Source organism: Bufo gargarizans, chromosome 7, assembly GCF_014858855.1.
Source record: "Bufo gargarizans isolate SCDJY-AF-19 chromosome 7, ASM1485885v1, whole genome shotgun sequence".
NCBI classification, from domain to species: Eukaryota; Metazoa; Chordata; class Amphibia; order Anura; family Bufonidae; genus Bufo; species Bufo gargarizans.
The window spans coordinates 55,927,051-55,943,605 of NC_058086.1; the positions used below are offsets into that span (position 1 = coordinate 55,927,051).

Genomic DNA, 16,555 nt, shown 5'->3' on the forward strand with positions numbered 1-16,555 from the left:
TAAAAATATAGTATAGCCACTGAGTTATTGAATAAACTGTATCTGTATAGCACCACCTGCTGGTTTTTTTTCTTATTTCTTTGACCTGTTCACTGAGATGGCCGCACATGCTCAGTTTCATCCTTCAACTGCCTCCTGAGCTGTGATAGGGAGAGCTGAGACACGCCCCCTGAGCTGCAGCAGAGAAGACACGCCCCTTGAGCTGTCAGCTTGATATAAATCTAGCAGAGCAATGAAATGTGGAGATCTCTGGACCCATGTGAGGTACAGGGCTGGTTCTAGCTTTGTTAGAAGGAGATTGTCATGGGATAACCCTTTTAAGCCAATAGAGGATCCCCTTCCCTTTCATGGGTTAGTTTTAGCATACAACCCAATAAAGTTCTGTCAAAGTGCGGACTTTGTTGGTCTAGGAGTATTACAAAATCCTTTGCAGTATAAAATCAACTTGCATTTTCATCAGTTCAGAAAACAAAAAATATAATAAAAACATTTAAAACTTACGGTATAACAGTACAAAACAACCTATATGCGGTTTAATAAACTGTGTGGTGTGTGTAATAATAATAATAATAATAATAATAAAATAAAAAATTAATAAATATCTGAAATACTGTCACTAACCTAACACATGCCGGGAGAACTACAGACTAAATCTACATGTCTACGGCATGTGAGAGGCGCAATGTATAGTGAAAAGAAAAAACGGCTGTGTTAAAGCATATTCACTCGTCTGTTCAAAAACAATGGTTGCAAGAAAGGAGTCATTTATAAATAAGCATCCAAAATGGGATCCTTCGACAAAAAGACAAAAAACAAAAACGGGTTCTGTCAGGTTTTGTACATGGGAAAGCCTTCATTGTATCCCCTTAAAATAGCTTAGTTCATCCTAGTTTTTAATAGGCAAAGCTCTCTTAGGAAGCAGGCAGCTGGTAAGGCAATCGATGCCAGGAAAAAAAAAAAAAAAAAAAGGCATCACATTTAATTTTTTTTAAAACCCAGAGTCAGGGCTGGATTTATCATAAGACACACAAGACCTAGTCTCATCCTAGTTATTTCTGGTCTTGCCAGCAAGGAAATATCTAATGACGTGGCAAAATGCCCCCTGTTATCAGTGGGGTTTTGATTAGCTGAGGAACGCAATATTATAAAAAGGTATTATTTACTGTTAGCAAAAAATCCACCCGTTAAGTTCAAAACATATCTTGGTAGGTGGCAAGAATGGTAAGGAGCTCTGTTTTTCTGATGCAAAGCTCCAAATTCCCTGCATCGAGTCAACAGATTCAATTTTGGATGCCTGCAGCCGCCAGTAGAGTTCCACACTAAACATTATTAAGCTCCCCCTAGTGGTGGCTGCAAGCAGTTGGAATTTGATCATATCGTTTCTATATAAAAAAAAAAATAAAAAAAAAAAAAGCTCTGCCTAAAGAGACATTAAGAAATAAATCTGCATTTGCTGGACCAAAAGTGACAAGGTGTTAAAAGGAGATTCAGCAATGTAAGTGGAAACCGTTTCCAATAGTTCCCATCTGCAGAGGAACGTTTCCCAATGTACTGGTTAGAAAGGACCATTTGGTTTCCATAGAGGCAGAAATGATTGGCACAGATGCTTGTTTTGGCTACATTATGTGTGCCTCTATGGCATCCTTTCCAAGCTAAGGGTATATTGTGCTGGGTGGAAGGATTGGCAAAGCCTCAGCCCTTTATAGTTATGGCTATTGGATGGGGGTTACCTAAAACATAAATCCAGCCCTGTGGTTTTAAAAACTTTAGAGACAGCTCTGATATCTAAAAGGTTACTTATTGCATCGCCACCTCCTAAACTCGCATTTCTCAGCGTTACTTAACATTTCACACGCCTCTTACATGCACAGGAGAGTCTTTGACTCTGCTACAGAAGTATCTTTTAAGCACCTTACTAAGATTCCTAAGACAGCACCATCAAACTTCTTCGAAGGCCAGGGGGCCAAACCGTCTGCCAAACATGATTCAGGAAATAAAAAATAAAAAAAAGCTTCACCGATCGGTGCCACACCACCCCAAAATGCTCCTGGAGAGGTGCATTTGTTGCAACGTGTCCACCATGATCTCCGATAGTCACTAACTGTACTTGTAAAAAGGAAAGGGCACATTCCCTTAAAAAAAACAGAACAGTAGCTCATTTCCTTATCTGTTCATGTAGAAGAGTAACCGATGATCTATGAGGTCTAAAAAGAAAGGAGCGCTAAGGAAGTGGATAAAATTTCTCTGAATTTGGCAATGAAATCTGCAAACTTCCCCAAAATTCGGCATTCTGCAGATACCCCAGGAGACAATCTCTTGAGAACTGGGAAAGAGAGAGGGATAGGATAAAAATGTTGTGACGTTTTGCTGAGGTAAAAGGGAGGAGATTAGTCTACTTGTGTCCTCCTGTACATTGATATTTATTTTTTTCCCTCTCTTAGTCTGGTCCGGTAGTGGACACAGAGCCATGAGCCGTCTCCCCGCCATATGCCACCTCAGCTGTTGCTGAAGGTGCCACGCCACCAGCTTCCTCGTGAGGTGGAGACTCTTCCCCGGCTGGACCTCTAGAAGTGACAACTGTGGTGGTCTCAGGGGAAATGCTGTGAGGACCCTCAAGAGGAATACAGCCAGGGTGGTTCTTCCGAAAGTGCTGATTAAGGATGGCCTGGAAGGGGAAGCTTTTCCCACAGACGTGGCAATGGAAGGGTTTGTTGCCTGTATGCTTCCGTATATGATACTCCAGCTGATCTTTGCGGGTGTACTTCTTACCACACATCCGACACACAAAAGGAGTGATGCCCATGTGAAGCCGCATGTGGCGGTCCAGGCTGCCCTTCTGGTTGAAAGACTTGGCGCAGTAGATACAGGTCAATCGTGGGTTGTAGCGAAACCATCGCTCAGACACCTCCTGCTCACGAAGGTATTCTACGTAACTGCTGACTCCAATCACCCCCCCTTCATCTCCCTATATGAGAAGGAGGACAGAAAGACACAAGGGGAATACAATATTAAATGTCTCGGAGCCCAGAAACACGTGCTGTGGTGACTAAAACTAGACGGTATGTACAGACATAATCACAAATGCCACCATTAGAGAGGAGTGAAGTTTGAAAAAAATTTATTCGGCTGCTTCGCCGAATTTTACCCCCAAAAATTGCTTTGTGACGAATTACTTTGCCATGAAGCGCATTTCTTTGTAAGTAGTGGGTGCAATGACCCCGTCATTGTACCCTCAGATGCCACGTTCATAGTCGATTGCAGCATCTGATAGTTTAACACAGTGTAAAATTAAAAGAAAAATAAATTATATCATACTTCCCTCTATTTGCTCGTGATGGGCTGGCCGCCGCCATCTTGACTGAAGTTCCAGCGCAAAATCTCGCGCAGCCTGTGGTCACCGCACACAGGATTTCGTGCAAGATCTTCAATCAAGATGCTGGTGGCAAGCCCGCCGCGAGCAAATGAATGAGGCAAGTATTATTTTTTATACTATTTCAGGTAAAATGAATTCGCTACCAAAAAGCACAAAGAAATTCGGCTTTGCGGCTAATCGAAATTCGGATCGAAGTCCACTTTGTGCCATCATTTTTTAGGTCTGGAATTTAAAGGCAGCTCCAGTGCCGGAAGTCAGCGCAAGTAATGCACGGCTCTGTCCATTGTGTGATAGATGGAGCTGGTTACAGCAGTGCTGTCCCACTGAAGTGAATGAAAGGGAGCGCTGCAGTAACCAGCTCTGTCCACTACACGAGTGATGTCGCCAGATCTATTTCTGAAGAGCCGATAGGGTGGGGATGCACAGTGTCGGACCCCTGCCGATCAGATACTCAAAAAATCCTGGAATACCACTGAGGAAGTACTAGGGTCATTTAACATACCAGAGCCATTAAGGCTGGGTTTACATGAGCGTGTCCGGATTAGGTCCGGATGCGTCCCGGTGCATTGCGGCAAACCAGCGCGATTAGGTGCGCAATTGCAGTCAGTTTTGACTGCGATTGCGTTCCGATGTTCAGTTTTTATCGCGCGGGTGCAATGTGTTTTGCACGCGCGTGATAAAAAAAACAACTGTGGTACCCAGACCCGAAATTCTTCACAGAATCTGGGAACGGTGTTGTGTAGATGTTATTATTTTCCCTTATAACATACAGAATGCTTAGTAGGTGATCAATTGAGGGTTAAAAAAAAAATAATAATTAACTCACCTTCTCCTCTTGATCACGTAGTTCCCGGTCTCTTCTTTACTTCTTTAATGATGAACTACCGGCTAGGACCTGTGGTGATGTCAGATCACATGCTCCAATCACATGGTCCGTCACCACAGGTCCTTTAGCCGACAGCTTATTATTAAAGAAGTAAAGAAGAGACTGGGAACTACGCGATCAAGAGGAGAAGGTGAGTTAATTTTTTTATTTTTTTTTAACCCTCAATTGATCACCTACTAAGCATTCTGTATTCAGAATGCTATTATTTTCCCTTATAACCATGTTATAAGGGAAAATAATACAGTGAATAGACTGTCACCTAGCAACCATGCGTGAAAATCGCACCATTTTGTCCGCCTCCTCCACGTGTTTTTATTTTTATATAGAATACTGGTAATACACGTTGCATTAATATTTTAACGTGTACTTCCACATGGCAGGACACTGGTAAATTTTTGCATATTTGATTTGCCTAAGAAGAAGACAAGAATGTAGGGCGGGTCAAATAGGCCTCTAACTCCTATTTCCATCCCTTCTGGAGGAACGTCACATGATACGAACAAACGACACACTTGACTTTCAAGACTCTCAGGTGGCAAACACTGACCTGGTTGCCATGTTGCTTTGGTTCCTCCAACCTCCGGGGTGACTCACTCTTTGCTCTGTGTCTTTCTGGCATGGTGCCCACGCTACCAGAGGGGCTGAATCTTAGATAAAAAGGTAAAAAGAAAAGTCACAAAAAGCCTCTTGGAATTAGTTATGATGATTTACAAAACAGACATTTCTGACATTTTACCCTAGGTACTGTGGTAGCATAAAAGCGGTACCGTGATTTCATCATGATGCAGTGGTTATAGTTTAAATACGGATAGCATGCATTATCGAACCATGGTTTCTTTATGCTTTGTACTGGGAGCTCTTTAGCTCCTTTATGACAGAAGCCAAATAGCAAGGCTCCAAACTGCATACTGAAGTCCAGCAAACACTGCCTGTGGCTACGTCTCCTGCTGCAATATTTGAACTAAATTCCCAGCAAGAAGCATTAAGGTTGAGATTTTGTGCTAGTCAACAGCTATTCCTCCCGACCCCTCCAATACACATGCATGCTTGGTTTGTCAAACCTGCACGTGTTCTCAATAGGAATAGGTGAAAAATGCTGCATTTACATGACAATTGTCGGGAAGAAAGCATTCATTCCTGACAATTGGCTACTCGTTAGTGGAGGTGACGCGCTCCAGTTACATGCAGTGATCACCTCCACAGTATGAGGATGAGCGATGGCAACTGCTATCATTCGTCCTCATACAGCTGCATGGTTTCTGCGCAGCAGACTTCTGTTTAGACATCACCATCTGCTGCCCAGAAATTATAATTTAGGTGTCCCCCCTGAATGACTGTCTCACCCGATAAAAAAAAGCTTTGCATCACCTTTAGGGTCCATTCACACGTCCGTAGTGCATTGCGGATCCGCAATACACCCGGCTGGGAACCTCCATAGAACTGCCTATTCTTGTCCGCAATTGCGGACAAGAATAGGACATGTTCTATTTTTTCCGGAGCCGCGGACCGGAAGATCAGGGCCGTGCTCCGGAAATGCGGAGAGCACATAGTGTGCTCTCCGCATCCATTCCGTCCCCATAGAGAAAGAATGGGTCTGCACCCATTCCACAGAATTGCGGAGACATTCACGGACGTGTGAATGGACCCTTAGACAGGCAGATTATCGGGAATGAGCAGTCGTAGGAAGAGCTTCCTCGACAATCGAGCAGTGTAAACCCGCCTTTTGTCTCTGCCAGACACATCTGGAGGCAGGTTATTACCTTTGAGACTAAGGATCAGGTATACTAAAATCCAACATGTCTGATACTTCTTCTCTTCTCCCTGACATCTGTCTTCGGAGGAGGGTCAGAACACCCCCATATACATTAGATGGACTGCAGGCCCTGCCCAAATCAGCTGGTTCCACCTACAATCATCTAACATATATGGCCACATGTGACTAAGTGCATGCAGTTTCACTTACCTGTCCACCTCACTGCTTGTGGGCCTGGACACTTTGGTGTTCGATGACCCCAAATTGTAGCTTTCTTGTGTGGCAGCACTGTGCCCTGTTGTATCAATCACCATAGCGGTCACCTCTTCAGCGCTGCTTCCGTCTTCTCCGGAAGGTTGGTTCTCTGGACCCAGCCACTCATCCAAGTTCTCCGTCTTGATACGAAGGGCCCCCATCACCCGGACATCATCATCACTCCGTTCCCCTCGGTCTGCTGACCCTGTCTCCACGTACCACTGTCCAGCCCGGTTGATTCGAAGAATGGGCTCTCTGCCCTCCACGTCTGAACCCTGCTCCACCATCTGAGGACTTGTGGACTCCTCTGCTGGACTCAAATCTCTAATGTCCAGTACAGTGCTTACCTGACCCCTCCGATTACCTGAGGGTCTTGGAGTGCTGTGCCGGGGGCTTAAAGAACGAGTCAAACTCTGACTGACACGGTGAGAATCCTGGACTCTTTCTTGATGTTTGGGCCTGCTCTGACTCAGCTCTTCTTCAGATTCGGGTGAACTAATTTTTAAATGGATGCCTTCGAGGATCTGCGTGCACTTGTCAATAATGTGCTGCATCTGCAAAAAGCTTGCAGCCGTCAGGTAGCTTATGATGTCAGCGAGCTGCAAGCAAATGCGGCCTGTATAGCAAAAAGAAAGCAGCTGTTCAAACACCCCGGGGTTTTTGATGACGGATAACGACACCGCGCTCATCTCGTTTAAGGACATGTGGTCTCGGAAGTAGGGCGAGCTGGCTGCCAGGACCACTTTGTGTGCTCGGAAAGACTGGCCTTGTACATTGACCACGATATCGCAGAGACGCCCTTGCATCCGCAGCTGGTTGAGGTGGCTCAGGACTGAGTTACTGTACTCAGGAATCTCCAGCTGAATATTGCCTCCTTTCTCCATGGCTGCCCCTCTCGTAAGCACTCAACCCTACGGGAGGCAACGGAAAATTATTTACTTTTACAGTATTTTTAAAGGGAACCTGTCATCAACGTTATGCTAACCTCACTGAGGGCAGCATAAATTAGTGACAGAAATGCTAATGTCAGCGGTGTGTCACTCATGAGCTAAAGGTAAGTGGTTGCCGAGAACCAGCATCATAATCATTGCAGCCTGGGCCTTGAAAAGAGTCACATCTACCTGAGAAGAGTCCTGGTTATACATAACCTCCTGCTCTCTCCCCCATCTGCTGATGATTGTCAGTTCTCTCCTAGAGAGAAAGGGAGAAAACTTGGTATTAGACTGCCAGTCATCAGCAGGTGGACAGGAGAGCAGGACTCTTCTCAGGTGGCCGTGACTCTTTTCCAGGCCCAGTCTGCAATGATTGTGATGTCGGTTCTCGGCAACCACTTACTTTTAACTTATAAATGACAGATCTCTGAAATCATCTCACCTGTCTCTACTTTATTCTGCCGTTAGTATGGGTAGCATAACGTTGATGACAGGTTCTATTTAAGGAAAGCGTGAAGAAAACAATGCATTTGAGCATAGAAGTGTTGGCACATTCATGTTTAGTGACCCAACATGAAATAAGTATATATAGCATGTGATGGCGTTCATTCACAGTTTGATTAGCTGTTAATTAGCCATAAACTCTTAGGTCCCTTTCACACGAGTGACGGATTGGCTCCGGATGCATTTAGTGAAACTTGCACCATTTCGCAAGCAAGTTCAGTCAGTTTTATCTGCACTTGCATTCAATGTTTCAGTTTTGGGTGCAATCAGTTTTGTTACACATTTCATGCGCATGAAAAAATCCGGAAGGTTTCAAACAACATTTCCTAGCAGCCGTCAGTGAAAAACGCACTGCATCCGGATTCAATGCGCTTTTCACCGAAGCCCCATTCACTTCTATGGGGCCAGGGCTGTGTTAAAAAAAAAAAAAAGCAGAATATAGAACATGCTGCGATTCTCACGCAACGCAGAACTGATGCGTTAAAAAAAAAAAATGCTCATGTACACAGACCCACTGAAATGAATGGGTCAGAATTCAGTGCGGGTGCTGTGCGTTCACCTCACACATTGCACCCACGCGGAAAACTCGCTTGTGTGAAAGGGGCCTTAGAATTTAATTGCAACTTTTTCCATTGGGTGTTTGTACACTAACATCAGGCAATTGCAATCTTGGCTGACAAATAGATATATTTAAAGGGCTTCCAAGTATTACATTGCTTCTTTATTAAATCCTTCTTAAACATCCCATCTAAGAAAAGCAAAGGAAAAAGTCCACATGTGTGGATCTGGCCCCAAGTGTTCCGGAAAAACAGATGAGCAGACCTTTAAAAATGTGAAAAAGATAAATACCGGATCCGTTTTTCCGGATGGCAACCGGAGAGATGGATCCGGTATTGCAATGCATTTGTGAGACGGATCTGCATCCGGATCCGTCTACAAATGGTATCTGTTTCCATACAGATTCGGCAGGCAGTTCCAGCGACGGAACTGCCTGCCGGAATCCAACAACGCAAGTGTGAAAGTAGCCTTAACTGCTTCCTGAGCTGTGATGGGGGGAGAGCTGCAGAAAAATGGACACGTCCCCTTATCCCCAACAAAAAAGGACACGCCCCTTGAGCTACCAGCTCAATATAAATCTAGAAGAGCAATGAATGGGGAGATCTCTGGATCCATGTGAGGTACAGGGCTGGTTGTATTGATTTTCATTTTTTTACACTATTAATGGGATAACCCCTCCAAAGGGGTTGTCTCATCATAGGCAATGAGGCATATCGCTATATTGGGGCATATTGTCTTATAGGTGCGGGTCCCTATATCACCAAGCCGGCTCCCCATAGAAGTGAATGGGAGCGCACCGCACATGACCAGTCACCGCTCCTATTCACTTCTATGGGCATGACGGAGATAGCCGAGCCAGCGCTTGGCTATTTTCGCCGGTCCCATAGAAAATGAATTGAGAGCGTCTGCACATGCGCAGTGCGCCCTCCTTCACTTTCGGGGCTCCGCTCTCTATATAGGTGCGGGTCCCAGAGGTGGGACCCGCACCTATAAGACAATGGGGCCACATCCTAGCGATATGCCCCCATTGTCTATGATGAGACAACCCCTTTAAGTAAAAAATGCCCTGCACCTGCTCCCTGATTCCAGCCCCGAGGCTCTGTTCCGCGATCCTTCCAGTCACCAACCTGAAAACTTGCGGATGGGGTCATGTCTGCTGCCACAGCTATTCAATGGCCTCATTGGTTCCCAGCAGCATTAATAGAGTGGGGAGTCCTCATCTCTTGCTTTTGACCAGGGTGGAGAACATTTACAAAGAGGGTCTTTTCACTCTGTAGGATCTGCCCTGCATTATACAGATAGCTTATTGACGTGAATGGGTGCTGTGTAATACATAATTTCACCTGCGGTGGCGCTGCAGGAAAGCAAAGCACTTCTTGCCAGGTTTCCCACAGAATTTACTGTCCACTGGGGACCCAGTTATTGACATCATGATCCGTAGATTTCCATGGGGTTTCAGTTTAACCTCAGTGACACAACATAAAAGACATCTAGAAAACCCCTTTCTGCTGTATTATTAACACTAAATACAGAAAAGAAATTGTTAAAGGTGTTTTTCCGGGATTTTGATACTGATGGCCTCTCCTCGGGATAGGGTCATCAATGTGACTGGTGGGGGTCCGACACCTGGGACGCCCGACAATCAGTTGTACGAAGAGGTTGTGGCGCTCCCGTGAAGGCTGCGGCCTTTTCCTACACCAGTGACGTCACATTCCTCAGTCACATGACCTAGAAGCAGGTCAGTCCCATTTAAGTGAATAAGGCTGAGCTGTAATACCAAGCAGGGCCTCCTCGCAGGATGAGCTCCGTGGTTTCCTCAAAAATCTGAATGACGGGGTGCCGGGCAAAAGGACGACCGCCGATCTCTTATTGATGACCAACCTTGAGGAAAGGCCCTTTAAGTCACACACCTAACTCTGCTACATCTGTGCAGGCAGAATCAAGAAGAGTCATTAGAAATATGAAAGGCCGGCTTTCAGCGCTGAATAATTTTAGCTCAGAGATGTCACGACAGCCGCCATTCTCTTCCCGCAGGCTGTGCTCACAGACAATAATGCAGAATAATGCATACAAATAGGATCTAGCTCACAGCGACTGTGCGCTTCTACATGGAGCAGACACCGCTGCGCATGTCTTGTGGAAGGATCTGCTTGCATGCTTTTCTTATAAATCAGCAGGTGAATATGTGCACAGACATTTATACCCTGACATCCGGTGCACAGGCAGAGAGATATCGGGGCAGGAAGGGTCGCACAGAAATCCAACTTGGATGGATTTTTCTCGACAGTATTGTCGCAGTATTTCACAGTGCGACACCATTGACTATCATGATGGTGACACGAATGTTGCACGACACATGTCGCCGTGTAGCCTTAGCCTTTGGCATTACATGGCCAAATGATAATGCAAGGGAAGCACGTAATTCTTCATTTTAACTGTGATGGCGCTGTAGGGAAAACGATCGCTTTTTTTTACCATGTATCACATAGTGATGTGGGAGGGAAGGGAAAAGGAACTAGGCCTTAATGCTAGGGAAAGGGAAACGGACACCACCTATGGAAACCCTAATCCTAGTCCTGACTCCTATCCATATGAACGGACCTTGAGGGTAGGAATGTTCATACACTGGAACCTGAGACCCTGGAAACCCTGAATAGCCCTGGAGTAGTGTCTGGGCTTGAGACGACTTGTTCCTTCCAATATGAAAGAACCAGCGTCTCCCTGAGGCCTAGTAACAAAAGACAGAGGGGAAACAACAAAATATGAAAGAGAAGTAACACTTAAGGCGACTTTCACACTTGTGTTTTGGCTTTCCGTTTGTGAGATCCGTTCAGGGCTCTCACAAGCGGTCCAAAACGGATCAGTTTTTCCCTAATGCATTCTGAATGGAAAAGGATCCGCTCAGAATGTATCAGTTTGCCTCTGATCAGTCTCTATTCTGCTCTTGAGGCGGACACTGCTTGCAGCGTTTTGCTGTCCGCTTCACGAAACTGAGCCAAACGGATCCGTCCTGACACACAATGTAAGTCAATGGGGACGGATCCGTTTTCTCTGACACAATCTGGCACAATAGAAAACTGATCCGTCCCCCATTGACTTTCAATGTAGTTTATGACGAATCTGTCTTGGCTATGTTACAGATAATACAAACGGATCCGTTCATGACGGATACATGCGGTTGTATTATTGTAACGGATCCGTTTTTGCAGATCCATGACGGATCCGCCCAAAACGAGAGAGTGCAAGTAGCCTAACTTCTGAAGTAAATGGACGAGCAGGATCTCAGGAGAGGACCACACAACAGCACTTCCAATACCAAACTGAAGCTATCAACCGCATAGCATGATGGGTGAAGCCAGACTAAATAGAAGCTACACCTGAGACAAGAGTTGTGGCCATTACCAGCAACAAGACTGAAAACCAGTGAAACCAGCGAGGCTGTCAGATCACATCATGTGCAGCCAGTCTCTTAGATCTTCTGACACCTGTCACGTGAGAGTCCGTGACACCAGGTTCCCCCACAGATTACAGTGGATTCCCAGAGGGTCCCAGCAGCAGGACCCGTAAGCAATGTTTTTTAGTTTTTTGCTCTGAAGTGGGCAACCCCTTTAAGTTAAAACTATGAAAATGATGTGGAAGATGTAGGCTAGAGTTTGTTACAGAATCTTCATGTAATTGGCGATGGTGTGAAGTGACATAATTAAAAGGGGCATGCCTCTAAATCAATTTGGCGCATCTCGGCAGGTCAGTGCGCCACAATCTAAAATCTATGCCTGCTAGGAGTTGGAGTAGCTTTCAGGCATTACTTTAGTAATGGTAAATGTGTCCGGCTGCTTCGGCCACGTCCTCTCCCGCCCATGACCTGCCAACTTTTAACAAAAGTGACGACAATGGCAAAATTGGGCTTGAGCAAAAATGTGCAACTTTTTGGCGCCACAATTCAGGCGCCGAGGGCTTGATAAATCCCCTCCAATGTATTTTTACAGTAAATTAAGTAATGTCCAATTGTCTGATGCTTGATGCTTAATATTACGATATGACTGAGGGTTTTCTTTGTTTTTTTTAATATAAATTTCTGTTCTTCTAAACATCAATTATCCTCAAAGATTACTGCTCCGATTACCAGGCAGTAATGTCTCAGGAAAGTACCTGTATTTCTTACCACGAGTTTGTCACAAAAATATATTGATGTACTTTTGGCTTAAAAGGGTTTTCTGGGATTTTTTTTCAACTGATGACCTATCCTCTGGACAAGTCATCAGTATCTGATCAGTCGGGGTCTGGCACCGGTGCTCGCAGTAGCGCCACGGCCAACTTGCAGCTTTCCCTAGTCCATGTGACATCACGTTCACTGGTCACATGGTTTAGGCCCAGCTCAGTCCCATAGAAGTGATACCAAGCAGAGTCACTATACAAAGGACGGCGCTGTGCTTGGTGAGCACTGGTGCCTTCTCAAATGTCAGACCACCACCGATCAGATACGGACGATGATTCAGAGGATAGGTCATCATTAAAAAGTCCTGGAAAACCCCTTTAGGAACAACATGGCCTCACATAGAAGACAAGACTGTGCTACCATATGAACCAGTCAAGAGGTAATTTTTCTCATTGCAATTTAGTAAATTAAAGGGATTGTCTCATCTCATACATTGATGGAATATCACTAGGGTATGCCACTTATGTAAGATAGATGCGGGTCTCAGAGGTGGGGAGCACAAAGTGAAGGACTGTGCACTGCGCATGCGCGACGTGGTCTGCATTTATTTCTATGGGATTCCAGATACAGCCGAGCCAGTAAATGGAGGGTGGTGCTAGAAACTACACCAGGGATGTCAAACTCGTGGCCCTCCAGCTGTTGCAAAACTACAACTCCCATCATGCCTGGGCATACTACAGCTATCAGGGAATGATGGGAGTTGTCGTTTTGCAACATCTGGAGGGCCATGAGTTTGACATCCATGAACTACACAGTGTACCGACCCTTCTGCTTCCACTCTGTACACGATCAATTATATGTCAATGGGGAAAAACAGATGGTTTGTTAGGTCTCCGTCGACTGTCAATTTAAAATGTTTCCAATAAAGTTGGACAGAAAAAGCAAGTTCATGTCTGATCCATCAAACTGGTCATAAAGTATGCATCCACCATCACTGTTCCTATAGAACAGGGGTCTGAAGCCTTCGGCACTCCAGCTGTTGTGAAACTACAATTCCCAGCATGCTCCATTTATTTCTATAAGGGCTGTTTCACACGAGCGGATGCCGAGCGTGACATCCGCTGCGTGAATGACAGCCAAGACCCGAGGCACGGAGCAGTAACATGACTGATAATGCTCGGTGCCTCTCTGTGATCTCTTTACTACGAAATCACAGTGAGATAAAGTTGTCACTGTGATTTCGTAGTAAAGAGGTCACAGAGAGGCACGGAGCATTATCAGTCATGTTACTGCTCCGTGCCTCTGCAGTCTGCATCGGGTCTTGGCACTCTTTCACGGAGCGGATGTCATGCACGGCATCCGCTCGTGTGAAACAGCCCTAAGGGTTCTGAAAAAAGCAGAGCAAGTATGACTGCTAGGAGTTGTAGTTTCACAACAGCTGGAGGTTGCCTACTCCTGCTATAGAGGTAGAGGCCTGGATACCAGTGTGAACAGAGCCGTAGGACAGCACAGTGTACAGCCGGCTGCTCCTTAAGACTATGTGAAAAGGGAGTGTGGGCGACATTTGTCACCCCGCTATTCTGCTTGTCAGAGACTTGCAATGTGAGCTTACATGAGATTTCACTGCAAAATGACATGCAATTTTTAGTAGAGGGGCCTTCATGCTAAAGTTTAAAGTGACCCTCCGATTCAAGAAAAAATAAAAATTCACATTATTTGACTATATGCAAATGAGCCTCTAGGAGCAAAGGGGGCGTTGTTGTTACACCTAGAGGCTCTGCTCTCTCTGCACTTTGATGGGCAGGGACAGGCAGTGAAAACATCACCACATCTGGTCCTGTCAATCAAAGTGCAGAGGAGCGCGGCAGTTGCAGAGAGAGCAGAGCCTCTAGGTGTAATGGCAACGCCCCCGTTGCTTCTAGAAGCTCATTTGTATATATTGTGAAATCATTTTTCTCAGCAATGCGGGCACATATGAACATGGGACCAACACAGATGCCTTCAGCTGCCAAGTGCACATGTAACAGGTCAGCCAGTGTCATAGGTACAAAACTGCTGACAGATGCCCTTTAAAGCAAAGGTTTAAAATGGTCCTTAGAAAAGAGTATTGTTGGGGCCAAATTAACTCAGACAACGCCGCCAGCCCCCCCATCACCAAATTAAAGGGTTATTCAGAGATTTACCTTTTTTTTTTTTTTAAATCCCCCTCCTTCTGAAGGGAGGCACAGCTACGTGGGTCACAGGTTGTCGTCACTGCACTTCAGCCACCGCATGTATTCTTCCAGCATAGATGGGGTCACGTGCACCACTGCGCCCAATGACTAGCCTCAGCAGTGACGTCTCCAAGCTGCACCGTTGAGGCCAGTCATTGGCTGCAGTGGTGCACGTGACCCCATCCATGTCGGAAAATTACATGTGGGGATCGAAGCACAGAGAGGACAGCAGGAGAGCTGGACAGGAAAAAGGGGAGCAGGTACCGTAAGTGTGCTTCTTTTGACAGGTCCAGTTGGGGGATTTAAATGGGTTTTCCCATCTCAGACAATGGGGGGCATATCGCTAGGATTGTCTGATAGGCTGGGGACCCGCACCTACAATGAGAACAGATCCCTGAAAGTTGTGAAGGACGCACTGCGCATGCGCAGCCGCCCTCCATTCATTCATTTCTATGGGGCCGCCGAGTAGAGCAGAGCGCTGGCTCGGCTATTTCTGTCGGCCCCATAGAAGTGAATCGCAGCGGTGGCCACGCAAGCGCGGTGCGCTCCCATTCAATTCCACGGGGAGAGCATTTGGCGTGGCAGGACCCCGGAAAACCAGGTCCTCCAGCCACCACCTTCCCCACTCTGTTCTTGGTGGGGGTCCCAGAGGTGGGAGCCACACCTATCCTAGCGATATGCCCCCATTGTCTGAAATAGGAATACCCCTTATAAAAATAAAAATAAAAAGAAGAAAAAAAATGTCAATCCTGGACAACCCCTTTAAAGGGCCACATTAGAATCCAACAGAATGCCACGATAACTTATCCCCACGCGACGCGGCTGCAGCGAGGCCCACAACTGTACTAATTAAAACTAATGAGGACAGCGCCGTTTAGTCGCTCTACGTTGATAATGGCCGCGCAGCACCCACAATACCGCACGGCCATTAACAATGAAGACCAACTAAATAGTACGGTCCTCGGTTTAATTAGCGCCCGGCTACGCGTTATTTGACCGCTACTCAGCCACATCGTCGTACCCCAATACCCCCAGCGAATCTGCACCTGTGGGACGTGGATTTAATGCGCCTTTCGCCCCATACATCGAAAGTGGTTAAATTTACAGTGAAAAGTCTACAGCACACCCGACTTTCGTACAGGTAACGCCCCAAACGTCACCCGCTTTTACCTAGGCCATTAATCCGCTGTGGATTTCACCTGTGCAGCGTATTAATACATTTTTTTACAGGAAAGGTTGTCCCATTGTGACAGCGCTGTGCAACTCGAAGGCTGTGGCGGAACTACAACTCCCAGCCTGGGCACGCTGGGGGTTGTAGTTTTACAACAGCCATAGAACAATTCCCCCTCAGGAGGCTATGGTGACAGTTGTGGATGGACCCCCTACACACCGCAGACTGGAAGGGGAAGAGAACAGCGCCATCCACAGGCGGGTCTGAGGGTAACCCCCCAGGGGCAGTATCCCGGCTGCTGAGGGCGGGCTGGATATGGACTGGCCCCTCCCGGGAGAATGAGGTGTGCGGTCCTAGAGCCGCGCCCTATACCTCACCCTCCCCCGCGAGTACCCTCCCCTCCCTCCTAAATTCAGCCACCTACCTCCGGGGGCGCGGACGGGCCGGGACGGGGCCACCGCCGGAACACAGCGCTCCGGAAGTGCTATGTCAAAATACCTTCACTCTGCTGCCTTCTTCACCCGGAAGTGAACCCTGCCTCCTCCGTCACGAGATGGGGGAGGGGGGTAATTGGGAACCATATTGGGTGGGGAGTAGGAGGAGGTGCCGCGGAGCCATTTTACTTGTGGAACTGAGAACCGTATTCTTCGTACATTTCACAAAATGAACTTTTTTTTTTAGTCAAATCCTTTCGTTCGTTAGTTCCCAAAGTTTATTTATTTTTTTCTAACCAATAACATGGCGGCGGGCGACC

General features: G+C 46.3%; 1 protein-coding gene across 1 annotated transcript; it reads right to left on the reverse strand.

Moving 5' to 3' along the window:
* Positions 1-210: 210 nt before the first annotated feature.
* On the reverse strand, positions 211-16,302 carry ZBTB37 (zinc finger and BTB domain containing 37). Its single transcript, XM_044301732.1, has 4 exons — positions 16,226-16,302; positions 6,223-7,178; positions 4,807-4,906; positions 211-2,965 (listed from the first exon to the last, which is right to left on the reverse strand). Exons 2-4 carry the CDS (start codon positions 7,149-7,151, stop codon positions 2,438-2,440), a joined length of 1,557 nt encoding a protein of 518 aa, XP_044157667.1. The 5' UTR covers positions 7,152-7,178; positions 16,226-16,302; the 3' UTR covers positions 211-2,437.
* Between the last annotated feature and the right edge of the window lie 253 nt (positions 16,303-16,555).